At 46.8% G+C, this 21,686-nt stretch overlaps 1 protein-coding gene across 1 annotated transcript in view; it reads right to left on the bottom strand.

The window, feature by feature from the left end:
- SLC22A18 (solute carrier family 22 member 18) overlaps window positions 1-21,477 on the bottom strand; it is a 62,920-nt gene extending 41,443 nt beyond the window's left edge. The window contains exons 1-4 of the mRNA XM_009288748.1: window positions 21,304-21,477; window positions 19,157-19,254; window positions 16,346-16,491; window positions 15,449-15,581 (exon numbers count right to left, since the gene is read on the bottom strand). Of these exons, the coding sequence (XP_009287023.1) occupies window positions 15,449-15,581; window positions 16,346-16,491; window positions 19,157-19,254; window positions 21,304-21,477 (551 nt within the window). The remainder of the gene's footprint in view (window positions 1-15,448; window positions 15,582-16,345; window positions 16,492-19,156; window positions 19,255-21,303) is intronic.
- Window positions 21,478-21,686: the final 209 nt, after the last annotated feature.

The raw sequence follows: 21,686 nt of genomic DNA, 5'->3' as shown, positions 1-21,686 counted from the left end.
AGGGAGCACGCTCAGGATGGACCTGGGAGGTCTCTGAGGGCGCACCCACCCCATCCTGTCTCCCTCCCAAATCAAATGAAGCAAAACCGAAGGCATGAGACGTAACAATGCCACGGGGAGCAATTAAGTGGCAAAGGGAAAATAACTGGATTTGCAGCTAAAAACATGAGACACTAAACAGCCCTAGACAGTGAAATATTTGACAGCTGCAATCCTAGACATGGATGGGACAGGCGGAAATAAAAGGCTCCATCATCTATTACCAAACCACCCAGAAACCATCAAGCACTTATATTGAAAGGTTGCTATAAAGTGAAACAACAGCTTTTTTTAAAATTAATTTTTAATCTACTTCACCAAGACTTTTATAGAGTGTGGAAATCGCTCTGCTCATCCCTGGCTCTGGGGTCTCATTGCCAACGTACATTCGTGTAACGGCAACAAACTTCAATCCGGGGCAGGACAGACACCTTTTCTAACCATAACTGGGCTGCATGAAAACTTAATTATCCAACTGGAAAGACATAAATACTTCAGAATGACTCAGTTCGAGTGCACTGGATTTTTTCCTGCCTTTCACTGCGTCAGGGAATTTCTTTCCACCCTACAGCCTTTAGGAAAGGGGCACATGGCTGAAGGAGTCAGCGGTCATGAATAATCAGGGAGGGACTTTTCCAGAACAGGGCAGTAATGTGAAAAAGTCTTTCTTCTGGGGCGACATTTGCATGACCGAGGGATGACATAATAAGTCCGCAAACAAAAAAGGCTTTATACCCCCATGGCGGCTTTCGAAACCTCTCCACGCTGGCTTGGTCCTTCCTTTCTGTGCATCCCCTTCGCATTTTCCGGGTAGGAATTTAAGCCCCATCTACACCAGGTCAACTGCCGTCTCTGCAGCCATGGTTTTATCTCATTCTTTCCGGCTAACACAATCCTACAACCCATGTTAACGATGTTATTTTACAGGGCACAATGTTTCACTGTAGCACTGAAGGGATTTATTTCTGCTCTGGTATGAGGGTATAAGAGCCAAGCAGAGCCCAGGGTGACAAATCTGTTTGCATAGGAGATCCATCAACATACAGCCGGAGCCACCTCCAAGAGGCAAGGCCAGTGCCTGGACACCAGCTAGCAGTGACAGAGCAGAAAGAAAAGGTACAAACGGTATTGCCAGAGTGTGAAAAAGCAGCAGCACACCAAGAGACCCACATCCCCCCCAGACCCACATCCCCCCCCCAAAAAAAAAAAAAAAAAAAAATATCAAGCCCCTGTTAGACACTTGGGAGCTGCTGAAAGAGCCAAATTGAAAAGGAGCTGCTGAAGTGCAGCCGGAGGAGCTGCGTGCCAGGACGCATCCTTGCGAAAGCAGTCCAAGCAGTGTGGGTACCGCCGGGGCACTGAACCGGTGCTGGAAACCCAGCCGGGGTGTAAAAACACGGCGCAGATGCTCAGACTAAGAAAACTAATCTTCACTTCCAACATGGGCCATCTGCCAGATGTGGACCTCTGCTGAGAGTTAATCAAAATGCATTTGAAACTCTGGACAAAACCCTTTATTTTGCAGGTCATTTGTTTTTAAGGAGAGGGCTGAGCAGTGATCTAAGGAGTCAGAATCAGGTAGTTCAGACCCCTGCAGAAAAGTGTCCGGGGACTTTCAGAGTGGTGAAGCAGGCGCTACAGGAATGATGGATGCTGGACCAAGACCAGCCTCCCAAGCCTAAGGGGATTTGCTCACGCTGCCGGGAGCGGGGAAACCGTTTCTCACAAGTATAGGAAGTCAAGCGCTTGGCAACAAGGGAGGCAGCTCTCCCACAACTCCAGTTACGCAAACAGCTGCCTTCTGCTGGGTTTCAACATGCTTCGCTGCTCCAAAAATAATTTCCTGCTTGATTTGATACCATTAGCAGGAGCACAGAGCACAGCATGAACGGTCACGCCGCTTCACGCTGGATCCAGCTAGCCACTGGTTTCTAGCAAAAGCCCTGATTTCTTTTTTTGACAGAGGTGCACAATTACACAGGAGGAAAAGGTAAGCGGGATGATAGTGTAAGCCCTCTCCTCTTCCTTCGCGAAGGGTTTTGACGCAAACCTGGACAAAAGTACCTGCCACCTTCATCCCTTCAGGGCTCTTTCCAGATCTGAGATTTCCCAGCCCTTACAGCTCGTAACACTTATGGCGTATAACCAACACTCAGCAGCCAAACAGGAATCAATGCCAACATAAAGTTCAACAACAAAGTCACTGCTTGCTGGGTGATTAGGAGCTGTGCCGGTCCCAGACTGAGTTGCTGGAGATCCCCCATGGCACAGGCACCCGAAAGCTGATATCATGCCTTCTTTCATTCCCCTCTGGATGACTTTGTGCCCCCTTTGGGGGCTTGTTGGAGTAATCCCAGTCCAGCCCAGTGCTTTGGGAACAGCAGCACTTTCCGTTCCTAGCTGGACTGGAATTTGGATAGCAAATTTTGCCCTAAGGTGCATCTGATTTCCTGTTCCCTATTCCCAGTCCAAGCATCTGCATGCCCCTTCCCAAGGGCCTGACTTGGGGGGACTCCTCCAGGGGCCTTCACCAACAGTGCTTCAGAAACCTCAAAAAGTACAGAAAATTAAAAATGCCAAGGCCCAGCACATCAGCACCACACTCCATAGCCCGTGGACCACCAACAGCACAGTACACCAACCCTCCCAACTCATGGCCTTACACAGAGGTTAGCTGGTATCTTCCAGATGAAGCTCAAGTAATGCTCAGCAAAGAAATGAAGCAGCAAAGTAAAACTCAATGTCACTCAGTAAAACAACAGCTGCAATGTGGGATTCAGAAGCTGATAGCATGTCCACGAAATCAGCATATTTTAAGGCAATACAGAGTGCACACTTGTGTGAAGGGGGACTCCCCAGCAGAGTCTGAAAGTCTGTTTTAGCATCTGAGGAAGCTCTATGGGGTTTTCCAATACTACCTGACTCGGAAGCAGAAATCCTTGACAGCATCAGCCAAGTGATTTTGTGCTGCCTTTCTCCTCCTCTTATACCTTGAAATCAAAGTTGTGCAATGGCACTTGTTTATGCTTGTGCATTTTAAGCCCAAAGAGACCATGAGGGACCGTTTCACCTGATCCACGCCACACAAGCCTTACCAACCTTTTCTTTCCACCATCGTTCTTCAAGCCACACAATGGCTTATGAAAGATGCCCCTCAGCCATGGCTAGAAGAGTATAAGGGGTGATAAAACCACCACTGCTTTTTGGGAGCTTGGACAGAAACTAACCTTGGAAAGTAAAGCCGTGAAAAGAGAGGAAAGGTCCCATCAGCAGTCCTGCACAGGACATAACTCCAAGATGACACCCTCAGCTTTCATACATGAGGCAAAATAGGCATCTGAGCTGACCCAAATGCCAGGTGGGGCCCCTCCTGTCACCATCACAATAAAAGGGAATAAACTTGTGAAAAAGGTGGCTCCTCAGCTGCTGGAGGACCTGAGCCTGGCAGGAGGACAGGACTGGTGGGAAGAGTGTGCAAGCTTGTTTCCATGCTCAACTGACCCATGCCTGCAGCTGCTGCTGCTCCCACAGCCCGAGGGAGTGCAGATAAGCAGTAGTTCAGCTTTTCCAGACATAGCACAATTCCTGTTTACAGCCTCTGGGCTAGACTTTTCAAAAGAAGGAGCTAGGTGTCTATTCTTGCAGGAAACCAGGTGTGTAAACAGTTCAATTAATATACCCAGCAAACTGTGCTCTAGCACAGCAAAGAGGGCTAGTGGAGACAAGCCAAGAGCACAGGAGCCGAGGAAGGAAAATACTTTTAAAGAATATGCCTAATTAGAGATGGGCCTGGGCCAGAAGTTCATATTTGAACACCTGGAATAGCCCTGGGGAGCAGAATTGTAACCTGAACCCAGATCCACATTTTGTAACTCGCTCCTCTCCCAAATGAACTAAAACCCAGCCCCAGACCCAACCATCACACAGTCTGAGCTGCAGGTCTCCAACAGCCAAAGCCTGGAGATCTGGCTTTCTACTCTCAACTGGGTTTTGGCCAAGCCATTGTGCTTGGCTGCTGGTGCCCTCTCGTCCTTCTCACCCCACATCGCCCAGTGCCCCACCGTGGGCCCACTCTGCCCCACTCGAGAGCTCACTGTTGCTGCTTGGCAGCATGCCCCTGGATCACTGACTCAAGGTGGAGATGCCCTTTCGGAGTCTGATGGCACGTCCCCATTTGCTCCGGTGGCCATGGCACCCCCAGCACTGCGACCAAGCCCTACTTTTCACTGTACCACCTTCTCCCTGCCCTTGCAGGCCAGAGCTGCGGCTCCTGGCCAAAGCAAGAAGCCTGCCCCAACACAAAGCCAAGTGGCTGCACTCATGCCTGCAAGCCACATGTTGACAGCAACCCTCAGTTTTGTGCCAAAGCCGCAGAGTCAGGGCTTGTTTTGAAGGGCACAACCTCCATGGCAGTGAAAGCCCCCCATGCCCTTTATGAGTCTTTGCAGAAGTGGCAGACTCCCTGTTCTCCCTTACAGCTCAGTTCTCTAGGACAGAAAACTAAATTTCACCCACACCTTACCGTCTCTTTTGAATGTAGATGTTCTTTATAGCAGAATCACATTTGGCAAAGAAAGGTCAGCCCAATCTCCGTAAAACTGCCCTGTCACAGGCACGTCATGCATTTCAGACAGCTTGCAAGGCTGACTAAACTTTTACTTTTGGATGGCTCATTTCCAAAGTCCAGAAACAGATCATCATCCACAAGAAAAGAGTGCTCGGATGTGCCATCAGATGGCTGCATTGCCCTGTTACAGCATGCCATTTGCATTCCTGCGCTTTCCCCCTCATGGAGTGCCAAGCTCGCTGCCGTATCCTCCTCTCAGGGCAGACCTGCAGATAGGCGAGGCCTTATCTCCTAGCTGGATTATTCTTGGTAGGCATTTGGCAGTCATTTTTGCATCATCTGACCTTGGGTCCTGTTAGGCTAAGGTAGGTGACTAATGCACATGGCTCTTGATTGCTTTGCCTTTCCCGGTGGGCACCCGGCCTCTCACCAGCACAGAATGGGATGAATTGGCACGGCTGGAGGAGGGAAAATGGGATTTGCTCACACTGGATGCTGTAATAGTCAAGGCAGCGTTTGTGTTTTGGAAACCTTTTGAACAATTTAGCTCCACTGCTATTCAGAGCAGCTTTGCGCCACGGATGTACTTTTCTAGCTATTGCAAATTCTTCCCTGCCACAGCTGAACCTCCATCCCCAAGAAATAAAACAAAAAAATAATAATCAGGCTTTATACAAAAGCACAGGAAGAACTTTATGAATCCTTCAAGGGCCAAGAGACTCTGTCTGAAAAGTGCTTGGCACACAGCACCCAGGCAAAATCAAAATGATGCAACTTTTGGTAGGGTGAACAGATTACAATCGGGCAATTACACATCCCAGACCGTGTAATCACATGCAATGAGAACACGCGTGGGTGTAGTGCGAGGCATGAGCCTGGTGTCACAAACCACAGGCTCCTCCAGTTACCCTAAAGGAGTTCTTTAGCAAATGGTTTCAAAATTTCTTTTCTAAACATCAATAGGTCCATCTAGAAGTAGGTCTCTTTCTGCTATGAAAAGTAATTCCTGGAAGACTGGGAAACATCCAGAACTACACTGGAAAACATCAGCCAGAAGAATCGATCCATCATCTGTCTCATATCCAACTGGGTCTGGACAGTCGGAAAGTGGAGGGAAAGAAACCCATCACACACAATACAGATAATCTGTTATACAGCTTTATATCAGGAAAGAGCCTTTCTAAGCTTCTGCAGGAAGTAAGCTTAAATATCTGACGCACGAGCATCCTCAGCTTTAATAACAATTACTGTCTTTCATCCCCCCATTTTTAAAGTCTGAGAACAGCATTTAAGACTCTGGCCTCCTGTAAGCATTGCTCAGATGCTCCCCAGATGGCTTTTCCAGGGGGATTTCTAATTATTTGGTTTTTTAAAGAAATATCCTGCAGGAATCTTTTAGGTTTCTGGAGGTTTCCTTCCTTCCTCTACAAATTTCTTTACCCAGAGCTTCATTTAAAACCAAACTCAAATGAAACACTTCCAATGACTTCAGTGTGTCTCAGATCACATGCCCTGGGGTAAAAAAGAAATTAATCAAATCCCATAAAAATAAAGATGGTGCAGATTTCAAAAGGATTCACAGTGAAGTTTTGTAAAGAAGTAATTAGTCCAAAAGTTTCAGCCTAGAATATCATGGCATAAAGGAACATTTAGTAAGACTGAGAAAGTTATTACTGCATACAGACCACAAAGGATTAGATGTATAATCCCCTCTCCACCAAGAAAAATAAAATCAAAGCAACAATTGCTGTAATAACAAGTAAACAAGAAAACCTCAGGTGCTCAAAAACATCCAAAGTTTCCAGATCCTGAACTACCTTAAAAGGACCAGATTTCCAAAAGTGCTAAATTCTTATCCTCTGAAAATCCACGTTAGACATCCCCAAGTGGGAGACTGAAAATCACAGTCATTTCTGGAAAGCCTGATCACTGCACTTCTGCTTTAGAGGGCAGTTGGAGAGCAGAGCCGAGCCCCTTACATATTTGTAAAGCAAAGCGAATTATTCTAATGAACGTATAGGGTCTGTGTTTCTCCCAGGACAAGGGATAAGCCTTATCTCCCAGGATAAGCCATCTCCCAAGCAATCGTTAATTACAATGAGACATGCTACTGCTCCAAAGCTGCTGCTCCATATCCACCAAAATGGGATACAACCCTATAGGGCACATTGCCCTGCCCCTTGCAAACACCGGCTGGGTAAAGCAGGAGTGCTTCTGCATGTGCTATGGCACAGACCCACTGCTGGCTCACACACAGTGCTATGCCCTAGGCACTGATAGAACCTCATCATGGTGTCTGGCCTCTCAGATCACACCATTAGCACTGCCCTTCTCCTGGATCAGCATCTCTGCTTGCCAGTGGTGCTTAAGTGCATTTGCTGCACCACTTGGCACAGCACAGGGCTCAGCCCGAGCGGTCAGGAGCTTGCAATCCGAATGCTACAGAGAATGTTTCTGATGCTGGAAATACCTTCTCCCCTGGCTGTAATAACCCATGATTTGTCAGGTTAAAGAGACAAGCCCCAACAAGTGCTGGGGTTAGCCTGGAAATGGCCATTCAGAAACTCCTTTGCCCTCTGGCTGCTTTCACTGCCTGAACGCTTCACATACCTTTGTCTCTTGCCTGGCTGGTGGAGTGGCTGTGAGGAGGGTTTCACAAAGAGACTGCAAGGAAACAAAAACCCTGAGTGGGACCGCGGAAGCTGGTGTAGTTCATGCAAAGGTCACACCCTTTTTATTTCCCTCTGAGCACCCCATCCGAGCAGCCTAGCCTTCACCTAGGGCCACGGTGAACTGGCACCCTGTGACAATGGGGTGTTGCATCTCCCCATCCACTGGCAGCCTCCTGCTCATCCCATCAATCCAGCAGCAATGGCCAAGAGAAGCACCAGGAAGGGTTTAATACCCAACCCCAAACTCCTCCAGAAGGGTTGCTTTTCCACCCATCCTTTACAGCAGCCATATTTCAGGCAGGAGGAAAACAGGGGAGAGCAGCAGCAGTGGATGTGCTGTCCCCTTTCTTCCCCTGTGGCAAATGAAGGTCCACTTTGGAAATACTACTTCCTTCCAGCCCAAGCCCCTTGATGCCCCAATCTTACTGGCCCAGATGACCCAATACATCTAAAAGCACTAAGCCTTTCTCCTGCAGAGCTTCACTCCTCCGCTCCCCTAGTCCTAACTCCTCCCAGTCCACCTTTCACATGCCAAATCCACACATTTCCGTGCATCCCGACCTTCCCTCCCTCGTCTGATAGTCCTTCCCACACAAGCACCACATCCCTCCTGCTCCAACCTCACCACAAGGCCGGGTTCGTTCACCGAAGCAGATCAGAATGAAATGTAAGCACGACCCTTTGAATCTAAAGGATTAGGAGATGTAAACGAGAGACCTGTCCATACGAACATGCGCAGGTATGAATGGAGGAAGGTTGTGCCACCCCACGTTGCCCTCCAGGTCCCTCTGCTAGCTCTTGCTGGGCTCAGCTCTGCAGCCCTGCACTTCAGCCCCCAGCCTCTGGGACTCCCCTACCACTGAGCTTTATGGCTAGCTGAGCTTGGTTTTTTCTGCTGCTTTTCTGAAACAGCAAAAGGCTGGCACTTGCTTTTGATAAATAATTAAAAAAAAGAAACAAGCCCCAAAAATGGAATGGTAGCTGGGCTCACAAAGACTGCCTGCCCAGGACACCAGGGGATGAAGAAGAGGATACATCCAGGAAAAAGTGGACATGTTCCCCCAGGTAATAGATATTTGCATGAGCACACCTCGTGAAAGAAAGAGTCTGCATCCCAAAGGCTGTATAATCTAAATAGCAATATTGTAAATGTATTGGGAGAGGGAAGGAAAAACCATCTCACTGCCCCATATTATGCATGAGGAACACCAGTGCAGAGGGATGGGATGACTTACTCACATCACAGGAAAATCGCAGCAGAGCCAAGTCCCAAATCCCAATTCAGGGACTTAATCACAGCCTATTCTGTGCTTTCTATTTTCTGTTAACAAAGAAAACAGTATTTCCCTGGATTTCAATCCCCAGTGATACTGCTGGATTTGCTGCCCAGTCATGAAATATTCCAGGAGTGGGAAGAGCAGATGAAGCTCCAGTGAGTCATGAGCAGACACTGTCTTATTGTGCAACCCGCACGGTGAGGGTCATGTTCAGCCCTCTGACGCTGCCTCTGCTAGTGAGGCCAAACCCAAAATACCTTGTGCCTTTCCATAAAATTCCAGGTTTTGGGGTTTGTTTTTTTTCTTTTCCATTTTTTACACTTATTACTTGGGGCTGTTAAGCCAGGCTTGACAAGAAAAGACAGCCGGCACCTCAGTGCAACCTTGCAGGAATACAGCTAACAACTAACCAGGCAGGGCACTGCGCCACACAGAAACCCAACGCTTTCAAAGCATCGGCTGAGGGGAGCAGTGTTCAAACATCCATAATTGTTTAGCAGAGGTAACTTCACAAACACATGCGGTTTTGATTGCAATCTAGCCACCACATGCACAAAACGGTTTCAGTCACCCACCGCCCCCTCACTTTCTGACTCCAGGCATGGGGCAGCGAGGCAGGGTAGCCTCCCCCAGTGCACAGGCACAATGAAAGCTGGAGAAGGCAGCGGGGAAATTTCCTTAACTCCCGCATAGATATTTCCCCCCCCCCTTTATTTCCTAACTGTCTGTCTGCTGGGGTAACAGCTGTCAACCCACGGAGGGACACTAGGCAAACCATGCCAGGAGTCCCTCTTCCCACGGCTCTGGTGCAAGTCAATTCCCAGCAGCCCCCAAACCTCAGTTCTCTGTCCAAGCAGCACAAATCAGCCACATCAGGAAGATCTGGATGCTTTCTCCCTTTCTTTATTTTTTTTTTAATGCCTTTTCATCATGGTTTTCCTGGGAAGATGAAGCAGCTAACACAAAATGACAGAGATGCCCGGGAGGAAGGAGGGTGCTGTGGGGAGAAGGGGCAGGTGGACATCCCCTGTGAGCTGGCACAGCCACGCTCACAGCCCTCCCACCAAATCCCTGCAGAAAGGTAAGTGGGAATGAGGGTTTTGAAGGAAAATGGGGAGCTCCTGACAAGGCTGAGGAAAGGGCTGCCAACCAGCACCCCGCTAGCTCAAACCAAGCCCAGCCCTCCTCAGCCATACCCCATACCCTTGAGGGCAGCTACAAGGCATGGGCTCTCCCTCCCACAAGCTGCTGGCTCCTGCCCTGAACCCCACTCTTCCTCCCTTGGGAAAGGGCCCCACCTATGGGTGAAGGACCAAAGAGGAGCTCTGTGCCCCATCATCATGCCTCCCTCCGCTGAAGTTCAGACCAGGGTTGTAGGGAGAGGATGGAAGAGCCAGGTTTACTGAAGGTCTGCAAAGGGGGAACGAGGGCACCTTTGCAGTGTCAGTGTGATCTTCCAATGGGTAAATAGAAGAAAGCCAGTGGACCCAAATCTAAAATTGGTGGCCTAGAAGTGATAGGTAGGGTAGAGGTTTGCAGGAAGGAAGGGCTGGGGATCAACTTAGTGCAGACCTGTCTGTTGCATGAAGGCAGCACAGACAGGGAAAACTGCTCAGAACCTGCATCCTGGTGACTTCTGGTATATTCACAATCCAGCATCAAACTCCAGGACTGTGACCACAGGCACAATGTCTTGATGGCCAGAGCTAGTGTTTTGGGACTCAGGTATTAAGTGAGCAGAAAGCTTACAAAGCAGTCTGTTCCCCAAGCTGTTTCAGACCTGCTTCATGAGGAGGTAAAGGGTGCTGTAGAAGTGCCTGTGCCTCTCCATCAACCACACAGAGTCTGAACAGCAAATTTAGGTGTAGCTGTCTCCACTGTAGATGTCTAAGTGGGTGAACTCCACCCAAAGTGCACTGGGGCATTTCTCAGGTTCAAGAATAGGTTAAACAAGTCATCAGAACTAGAAAGCTCTGGTGCTGGGAATAGAGGAGAGGCGAAAAGTGCCCTAGACCTGAACTCTGAACCAACAAGTTGTGGAGGGATGATGTGCATGATCCTCTATCCAGACCTGGTTAACATAGACCTTACAGACAATCTTTGGGATCATGGCTTCCAAAACTAAGATTGTTGTCATGCAGAGTAAATGAGAAAAAGAATCTCTGGATCCTGTTTTGTTTTGGTTTATTTTTCACAGAAAGCCACAACTGAGGTCCTCTGCACCTTCCCCAAACCATCAGCTCCTTGACAAACAAGCCCGTTTGCTGTTCCCTCCCCATCTCTCCCAAGGCACCACAGAGCTCAACCAACAGACCATGTTGGAGCTCGTGGATGACTTCCTGGCAAGCAGATACCACCTCCCTCTCCCCAAAGACCCTTGATATAAAGGACAAAGTAATGCCTGTACAAGTGTCACCAATCCATGCTGTTTGGCTGATTGACATCATCCCAGGCAGAGAAATACCACCATTTCTACTGGAGCAGGTCCCAGCAGCAGAATGCCCTGCTTTGTCCCAAAACGGAGTGCAACCCTCTCACCCTTTGCCATGTTCCCACCCGCCTTCCCAGCTCCCAACCTTCAGCCCTTTCAACACCCACAGTCTTTCCACTCTGCCGCGAAGCGATGAGAAATTCCCTGCCAGAGGACATTGTTCAAATGGGTTATTGAAAAGAAATGCAATTCCCTACTCCGGGCGAACAAGCTCCTTCTTTTCCCCTTGAGGAAGAAGGATAATAGCACAGCCAGGAAAAAAAAAAAACCAACAAACTATCCCCAAAGCCTGCTGTAATAATATTAAATAAGAGACCAAAGGGGTTTGGCCAGGAAAATCCCAAGTTCAAAAGAATAATTACTCCAAGAGATTTAAGCCTACAGCTGAGTCACCAAAATGAAGAAACCTCTCCTTGTCCATAGAAAGCAAACGAATCTTGGGTCATACAGCAAAGCTTCTGTATATCCTTGTTAGAAAGAAAGAAGAAAGAAGCCAAATGCAATTAATCATAGTCCCAGAAGAAAGGATGAAATCTCTGTAATTAGCTACCTAGGCTCATCTTTCCATTTTTGAAGAGTAATCCAGCCGCCTTCTTTCACCCTTCACCCACAGCGCTGCCACAAAAGCCTACTACAAATACCATATCACTTCTCTCCAGGGGTACACACTCACCTGCAGCCTGTGGTCCCCTAACAGCTTTCCAGTAAGTGTACAGGGAGGGGGGAACATGCGCAGAGAGCAAACAGAGCTCCTTTTCTTAGTCACCTTTTGTGAATGAGCTGTGATGGAGTTTGCAGGCTCTCCAAGAACCTGGAGACCTTGGCTGAACTACAGGAGTTATTCTTGAGCTAGGTATTTTATATCCCCAATCTTGATCCACCTGGTCAATGACCAGAAAACACCAATTAAAAAAAAGCATACAAACATGAAAACACTTTCCAAATGGTTAAGGTTACAACCGCTTGTGTTAATAAATTGGCTTATACCTGATCCTCAGGTGGTGTAAATTTGCCTGACCATCCCCCTGCCAATAGAAAGTACGTCACAATTCCTTTGCTTACAGCTTCATTCAAAATTTTGGAAAACATGGGGGAAAAGTGTAGTACTTCAGAGAGAAGAAGAGAAAGGGCTGGAGCTGGTGGTTACAGCTTAGGAGCAGAGGTCAGGATCTGACATCCAAAAAATCTTAGGAAAATCAGAACAAGCCATTCAACTTCCCTGGGACTCCCTTAATAAATAAGGGCTGACAAATATTATTCCAACAATGAAAACAACAACAGACCAGCTCTTTAAGTCAAGTACATCAATGGTAAATACAATACAGTGGAATAATACCAAAATGACATCAGCTGAGGAACTGAGACTGATTTCTACCCTCTCTCTTGTATACAAACCACTGCTAACATATGAATAATGCTGTCAACAACAGACGGGGAATGCTGGCCAGCTTTGTGGTGAGGGAGAGTGAAGAATGCAGAGTGGACAGAAATCTCCAGCTTTGCTCTTCCATGACATGGCAGAAAGGCTTATTTTCAAAGGAAGGAGATTGAGTCATTTTTCTATGAAAAAAATGGAAGCGATTACACAGCTCCAAGTACAGCTGGAGCCTTCCTGTATCAAATGTGGGAATCAGGGTGGAATGTTTAATAGCCAATCTGTGGGATACGGCAACAGGGCCAAGGAGCTTCAGGTACATCCATAATGTGACACCCACTCCTTTCCCTCCAGGACACTGCTGCAGACACAGCCAGAGGCACTGGGGATGCTCTGGGGGCTGTTTTGTGGCACAGAGCTGTCTTTATCTGCTTGCAGGGCTGAATTCCCACTCACCGCCAATATCAGCCAAAATACTAAAAATCAGTAGATTGCTCCTCTAATCTTTGCACAGAAATCTGGCAGAGGAGCTAAGCACGGTGTCAGAGCAACAGTGGGATTTGGCTGTGGCAAAGGTGGCTACCAACACCCAGAGTGGCCTCCCTGTGCAGTCCTTCAGCCTAGAGCTGCTGTTTATAAAATTAAATCAACTGTCTGCACATCAGGGTGGTCAGAAGGGTCCTGCCAGCACGCTGGGGTTTGTCCCTTGTTAATGAGAATTCCTACCTTCCTTCCAGGGGGATGCACAGATCCTCTTGGAGAAAACCAAATGCTTCCAGCAGACAGGCTGCTTTCCCCAGTCCTGCTGTGGGACGGCAGGAGCAGCCCTAAAACCGCTGCGATGGGATGCTTCAGCAGCAGCATGTGAACTGCAAGCTGAAGCTGCCCTCCACCGGATGCAAGGGAAACCACCCCCTGTGATGGGAAAGTCAAAAGCTATGTAGTTTTTCAGGTGCAGGTCCCTTACTTTCCCATAATTACAGGCAACATTCCCTTTTCTCAGTGTTATGTTGCAGGCTCAAAATGTAAGGGCCAGAAGCTTTCAAAATAAGCAGCAACCTGGGGAATCTGGAAGCATCCTGTTGTCTGACAGCACCAAGCCCTGATATCCAAAAACTGGGCTGCATTCAAGTCTCTAACTAATTAACTGAAACAGGGGATTCTCTCCCACTGCTGATTTTTCCATAAACCAGTGACTGATGCACAAGCTGGAAAGTGAAACCCCATAAATTTTTGCTAGATAACAATGCTACTTGAATGGTGATGTTTAAATATAGGCATATGACCAAAGATTAAGCTGAGAACTAAGGTAACCTTTACTTTCAGACAGTTAACACACAGAAGGGATGCAATCACTGTATTTGATTAAAAAGAATACTTATTAAAACCTCACTCAACCATCAAGATCTATAAATACTTTAAAATCCTGAATTAGTTAATACTACATACATCCCAGATTTTCATTTTATGTAACCATATAACAACTACAAAATGAATCCTCCTAGCCAGCCTTGTGTCAATTGGCCGACACAGAACAGGCACCAACCACAAAAGTATCAAGGAAAACCTTTTCAGGTTTCAAGCGAGAGGAAGAAAACTCCTGAGATTGCCCGCAGCATTTAACTTGGCCCAACACTGCCGAGGTACAGCAGCAAACAGAGTTTTCAGGGGCTACTCCCTAAGGCAGCAAGGTTGAAGTCTTCTACTCAATTAACCTTTGCAAAGATTTGAGATGCAAAGTAGCACCACTGCAGCACCTGAACGCATATGGATGCACAACAGGGTTCAGAGACCAACGCACGGTGCCCAGCACCGTAACTGAGTGTGCCCTATGCAAAATGCCCAGGTGACATAGCACCATATACAGTCCGCAGTGCTTATGGCACTAGGAAAAAGATCATGAAAAAAAAAAAAAATCAATGACACCTGACTTAGCTGCCTGAAGTTCATGAAAACTGATTTTTAATGAGATAGCATTGCTGTACAAACGAGGGGAGGGGACGCACGCCGGCAAGGCGGCCCCGGGTGGCTGCGGCGGCTGCCGGCAGCGCCGGCGGGCAGGCCGACGGTGACACCTAGCGGACACTGACACTTGCCAGCGACACGGACCCCTTCCAGGACAAGCCCAATTCCTGAAAACCAGAGCTTCCCCTAGTGATTTTTAACCTCTATCCTACGCTATAGAGCGGCTATAAGGTTGAACAAAGTTATTTCCATGCTAACCTGAATCTGCAGAAGCAAGCGTCCATAATAAAAGTAGCAGAGCAAAATAAACACTCAAAAGTTCCCCCCTCCCCGAGAAACTCTGGGGAATCTTCCAGGAAGATTACAGCCACGTGCACTTCCCTGCCTGCAGAGTTCTCCGACACACCACACCTTTTGAGCTTCCTTTACTAGTAATGAACAGAAACCGGTAAATACAGTAAAATCAGGCATTTCTTTCCTATTGCAGCATGTAAGAGAAGGTGGCAGCCCGCTACAGTGTGCCAGGCTGTGGAAAGCAAGCAGGGAAGCGGCAGGCACATGCTTCATCTTGCTGTGACAGGGCTAGACCTCCTCACTCTTTTCCCCCAAGCTTGCTTTCCCCTTTTCCCAAGGTCTTACTCTGTATTGAGCATCCCCCAAGCACACCAGTTTCCCCACGAGTTTCACACTGCTCCCAATTTCCATTTCTCAGTTGTTCAACACTGTTTCTTAAAAGCAAGTGATGCAATATGGGCTGCTTTTCAGCACACTCGGCTCCAAAGAGAAGACAACTGGGAGACAGACAGACTCCATTTCTCACTTCAACTTGTTTTTAAATCAATTTAAGTAGACAGAAGATGAGATTTTCAACAAGGTCCCCTTAAAAACAGTGGGAGTAGTTCTTGGTAGCAGTATGGAAAGCAAAATTTTGAGTTCTGGTACGATCCTCTACTGCCACCAGTAGTAAGGTATCATCAAAAGCTGGGGGGGGGAGCAAAATACCCTTTAGCAGCTCCCTCAATGGTTGCAGCAAGGCCAACACCGAACAAGTGGATCACTCACCCAAATTTGGTGGAGAGGACTCCTCCCAGGGCAGAGCCAATGATGATGCCTATTCCAAAGCAAAGCCCCAGCTTCCCCAAAGCATCAGCGCGTTGAGAAGGAGTAGTCAGGTCTGTAATAACCTTCTGAGCACCTGCAGGGAAACAAATCCCTTGAAAGAAGTTTGTCCCAGGGTCTGAGCAGCGGGTATAAATTTTTAGGCCACAGAAACAGCGCCTGCCACAAAACAGTGCTTGCAACCCCGGGGCAAATGCTCATGCACACCGCTGAATGGAATTGGTTGAGCCTGTCAGTCATATGAAACAAAACACTCAAAACCACTCAAATAAACCACTTCACAAGTGGCAAGAAGAGACTTAACACCCTATCAGCTTGAGTCCTTTTGCACGAGTTACACAGACTTCTGGTAGGTAAAGGTTGTTGCATGGTTTTTACTAGAAACATCTAGGAAAGGCCAACTAAAGCCCAGCAGCTTGGTGAGTAATGGAAGATATTTTTGTAACCATGTTTCATTTTGACTAATATGCTCATTTTACCAGGAGAAAGGGAAAAAGTCTCCTATAAAATATCCTGGTTACAAGAAGGCAGCTGAGAAGTTTGGGATAGCACTACTGCCAGCAAGTATTCATCACCCACATCTGAACGGTGAAGTCCAAACAATTTGCTCAAGATCATACCAGAGAATGGATCTGGGACTACAGGCTACCAGCCCTGCTTTCCATAATCAATATACCTGCTGCTTCATGTTCTCACCATTTTACCCCTGACAACCATCAAATGTTCCTCCTGCCTTCCTTCATGCTGTTGAGCCTGTCGACTTCCAGCAACACGAACAAGAAGAGAGGAATCAGGCAATAAAAACAATTTGGAAAGTCACTCAGCCCTGGCCAACCTTACCTGGTAGCCCGTGCATGAACACTGCTGGCAGCCTGGAGAGGAAGAGGAGGGGGATGCTGGTGGAGATGGACATGAGCAGGAAGAAGGCACTTCCAGACGCACAGGAGAGAATTAAGGCAGCTCGGGTGCCAAATTGATCTGCAAACCTGGTACAGAAATGGTACAAGGTTGTCAGAAGTGGGACTGTGCAGGTCATTACAAGCATGATGCACCCAGATGGATGGAGCTGCACGGTCATCTCACTCTCATTTATCTGCCATGGGAAGCTCTGATCAGATTCTCAGAAGCACTCTGTTCCTAAAAGAGGACTAGGTATTCAGAGGAGCTGAGCTCACTGTGTAACCTCTCTTCGTTGCTGACTACAGGCAATACAAAACTTTGCCTTGTAAAAAAACCAAAACCCCCCAAAATACACCAAAACAAGCCCCCCAAAACTGGAAGCCTTGCCTGGAGGAGGAATGCAAGGACCAGTGCTGAAGCACCAGCTGCCCACCTGGGAACGTGGGCACTGACACTTTGGTGTAACAGGGGAACACACAGACAGCTGCCACTGCTCAGCCTGTCTCCAGACCCCTTGTAAGCACAAGGTAACACGTGCTTGCTTAAGTCCCTTCCACTGGCATTTCAATGAATAAATGTGATTTGTCTCAGAGCTGCTAAAGACCAGCCACAGGTAGAGGTGGTTATGGCAGCTCAACTCAGTAACTCATTCAATATTATCACTTCAGAGCACATAGCACCCTCAAATTTTACTTTGTGACTCTTAGAGTTGGTTCAGACCAGGGAATCAGGCTAGTTAATTTTTTTTGGTTCAGGTTCAATGTCAATAGAAGTTATTCCAGTGTCTTTCCAGAGGATGTTCAAAGCAACATTTCTCATTCAGCACCACTTAAAGAAAATAAATAGATAGCTTCCTATTTAGGTTCAATAAAGACTTCACAATTGTGACTCAAATTTGCTTCTATTTGAGGAAAAAAAACCTCAAAACAGCCAGATGAGGTTTTGGTTCAGGTTTTATTCAACTCCAAGATACTTTAGAAAGCTAAGCTGGACAAAGTCCAAGAGTACTACAGAAAGAGTTCTGAGCGATTGGGACTAAGATGACCATAAAATAGGTCTTTGATAAAGTTTTTCACGCTAATTCCTCCTTCCTTCTTTTTCTTGAAGTTGCATATTACATTTAGCAGATGAATGTTACCTTGCATAGCAATTAGTTGTGCTTACACTAAAAGAAGCAACCAAAAAAATGCCAAGACTAGTCTACAAAGCTAAGAATAAGTAATTAAAGGGGTTTGTGTTGAGGAAGAGGTACAGGTCAAAGCTTCTCTGTTTACATGAAAGCCAGGGAAGTTTATATTAGCTGTTTGTAACCTAAAGACCGTGATTAACTAGACAGTCCAGGGCTTTTTTTGGTTTTGTTCCTTAAGAGTAAATTCAGTGCTTCATCTTCGCATGGCTGTTTAGTAGCATCAGGCAAGAACAACAAGGAAAACTGACCTAAACTACACATTTTTCTTTCTCTTATCCCCTTCCTTCCCATTTTCTCTTTATCTAACTTTACGCTGAAGTCAAAGCAGCCTCACGTCTAGGAGAATCCTTCTTATCTCAAATCTACACTGCAAATTTTGGCTTCAATCTGGCAATATACACCTTCAGTTCCATCTACACCAGTGGGAGTCCGGACCCAGACAGATTCTGGTTTGCCATTTTCCTTCCCTTCAGTGAATGGCATGCACAGAGGAAAACCAGATTTCAGAGGGCACCAGATCCAAAACTGAAATATTACCCTAGTTTTGTATATTAATAGAAAAAGCATTCAAATTGGGCCCTTCGCACCACCTCCATTCTTAGGAACACATTTTCTTCCAAGTTGCACAGGTGAATTTAATGTTATTGTTATTAATTTTAAAACATCTATTATGGTATTGTACAAGGGCTTTTAGAGATCAGATCCTTGAAGTGCTACACACCAGGTACCAGAGAGTCCCGTAGAGCTCACAATCTACATCAACTAGAATGGTACATCCCACGCAGGAAAACTGAGGCACACACCAGCTCCGTATCCATTTATTACTTTCTTGATCAGTAGCAGGACTAAGAAGAAAAGCTAGATGTTCTCAGCCTCATTTTAGTTTCCTGTCACTGGATTACACTGCTCCTTCAAAATTTTTCTGCTTTTTGGGAATGCATGCTTCCACCACTCGAATTTTTTTGGGCCATTTACATTTCATTAGGAACAGGAGCATGTGTCCCATGGGGTAGAGAGGCAGAAAACCTGAGTCTTTTCCACTCTTCTCTTATTTTGATAGATGAGCTTATAGATGCACCAGTTCTTAAAGATTCATACAAGTCTAGCTTTGTATTAAACACTGATGCAGATAGTAAGATTCAGCTGTAAAAATAACACGGCCTTCGATTATTTTCATTGATAGCTCTACTTAACATCAATAAATAGCCTCTTTTTTTAGGTTTCCCAGTCACAAGACATTTCTAAGGTTACACATGCCTATAAAACATTTGCAGGATTAAGCCGTTAGGACCCGGGCTCTGAGGACTCTGATGGTTTAAGCCTGTTCCCAGTATATTGTTACACTTAAATGTGTGTCATTAAAACATACCTAAGTTAATATAAAGGCTGCTTCTATGTTGCAGTATTTCTAATTATAGTATTTATTGTCCCCTTGCCCATTTATGAGTCTTCAAACACTTCAACAGGACCACGAACCAGAACTAAACAGTTTTTTATTAAAGTATAAAAATGCATAGCCTTTTTCAGCTATGAAAAGGGTCATAAGAATTGTTCTCACTTACCTTCCAAAAATGGGACCTCCCACAAGCTGGAGGATGCCAAAGGTTGTCTGGAGGTAGCCAAACCCCACCAAATCCAAACCTAGGCTCTTTGCCAAGTACTAAAAAAAGGAAAAAAAAAACCCCAACAGGTCAGGGGAAACAAAGTATGCTATATTTCTGAATAAAGAGCTTAATGTTCGTGTGGAGAGGACTACAGCTCCAAACAAGCACTTCCTTCAGTTCCCCATACCTAGAGATGAAATCTGCATTGGGTCAGACACAGGCTGCTTAATAAAGACCAAAAGCCTCCGTCCCACACCATACACCAATGAAGATCAGCAGGATGTCATCAAAACCATCAATTTTGAACCAGGTGACAAATCTGAACTGCCCTTTACCTTTGCAGTCCAACACAGCTGAACATATTCAGCTACTGCTAAGGGGGATGAGGTAGATTTTAAGTAGCCTTCCTGCCTCCAGACCCCGCACCTGGGGCAGCCCGAGCATCACCCAGGAAATAACTGCAGTAAGGTCTTAGAGCTGTTGTTTAATTGAGCAAGCCAGAATTAATGCAAGCACAATATGGGCAAAATATTGCTTTTACTTATAATCTGGATGGTACACCCACAACCTGAGCTTGCAAAAAAACCACAGATGCACACCTTGAAGAGTCACAATCCTTTGGGGTTTTTTATTTTGAAATTGTATGCTCAAGGGAGGGCTATTTCTGATTCATGTTTTTGTTTTGTGTCATCTGCTAAGATCTATTTTAAAACTCTCAGGCAAGTTCAGCTCTCAGAAGGTGTGGAGGTGCCCCAATCTTGCCTGCTTCCCCAGTACATGCTCTGCACCCAGGTCCCCAAACCCCCTGTAACTGATTGGTGATCGACTACACCGATCTCCCATAAATAAACTCTCTCTCAGCCTACACACTCAGGGCACCACGGGCTGATTTAGTCCCAGAAGGAGGGAGCAGTTTGCCTCTGGAGGCACAAAACCAGTGGAGAGATCTCCCAGAAGGCATGGGCTCACTGGAGACAGGGGTGGACAGGTTTATCATAGATCCAGGAGCTCACAAGAGCAGGAAAGCTGCCTGGCGGAAAAGGACCTTGGGGTGCTGGTGGACAGCTGGCTGAATATTTGCCAACAATGTGCCCAGGTGGCCAAGAAGGCCAACAGCTTCCCGGCTTATATCAGAAATAGTGTGGCCAGCAGGACTAGGGAAGTGATCATCCCCCTGTACTCGGTAGGTGGTGAGGCCACACCTCAAACACTGTGTGCAGTTTTGGGCCCCTCATTACAAGACAGACTTTGAGGTGCTGGAGCACGTCCAAAGAAGGTCAACAAAGCTGGTGAAGGGTCTAGAGCACAAGTCTTATGAGGAGCGGCTGACAGAACTGGGGTGGTTTAGCCTGGAGAAAAGGAGGCTCAGGGGAGACCTTATAGTGCTCTACAACTACCTGAAAGGAGGTGGTAGCGAGGTGGGTGTCGGTCTCTTCTGCCAGGTAACAAGTGACGGGACAAGAGGAAATGGCCTCGAATTGCTCCAGAGGAGGTTTATATTGGACATGAGGAAAAATTTCTTCACTGAAAGGGTTATCAAGCACTGGAACAGGCTGCCCGGGGAGGTGGTTGAGTCACCATCCCTGGAGGTATTCAAAAGATGTATAGATGTGGCACTTAGGGACATGGTTTAGTGGTGGACTTGGCAGTGTTAGGTTTATGGCTGGACTCGATGATCTTAAGGGCCTTTTCCAACCTAAATGATTCTATGATACCAGACAGAAGAGTCCAGTAAGTGAGAAGCAACGATTCCCACTCACAGCTGGTTTATTACACCCTCAGAAAAACCCACCTCTGATCTGAAACCTCTGATTTCTGCTGCCTGCTTGTTGGGTCACTCTCCCACTGCAAGCAAGAAGACACAAACTACATCAGCTTCACCCAGGGCCATCAGGCCAGGAAAGGGCTCTAGGTGCTACTGCAGTACAAATAATAAACCAGATTTTACTGCCTGGGCATACCCTGAACACAGTCACAGCTTGCTTGCTAGGTAGGAATACACTTTCCTCACTCCTGCTAGAAACTCTCTTCTGACTTTGCTGGAAAACTACATGGCCTGGCATTGAAGGCAAGACGTGCTGTGAAGCAGGACAACCCATACTCACAGGCATGACTCCCATCTGCATGAAGAGGAAGGTCAGCTCTAGGGTTGCAATCAGGTAGGCAACACGGATCATTTGTCTCCTCTTGCCCTCTCCTGAGCGGACGCTCTCCCCCAGGGTGTCGCTCCTCATTCCCAAGGCTTCTTCCTCACCTCCAGAGCTGGCTTTTGCATTCATAGTGCTCATGGAATGACTTACTGCAGGCTGACGGGCTGAAAAATGACACGAAGGTTCTTTCTAGCTGGGAACGTGGAGCATAGGTAAGGTGCAGAAACTGTGTGTACAGTTCAAAGCTTACAGTGTGAAAGGTGCTGAGTCAGCATGCCAGCAATTTATTTTTTTCTTTGTTTGTTTTTTTTCTCCCCTTTGCTTACTTGCCAGGCAGG

This window comes from Aptenodytes forsteri, unplaced genomic scaffold, assembly GCF_000699145.1.
Source record: "Aptenodytes forsteri isolate BGI_AS27 unplaced genomic scaffold, ASM69914v1 Scaffold8, whole genome shotgun sequence".
In the NCBI taxonomy this organism is placed as follows: Eukaryota; Metazoa; Chordata; class Aves; order Sphenisciformes; family Spheniscidae; genus Aptenodytes; species Aptenodytes forsteri.
The sequence above is the reverse complement of the archived record's forward strand: the minus strand, read 5'-3'. Positions and strand labels throughout refer to the sequence as shown.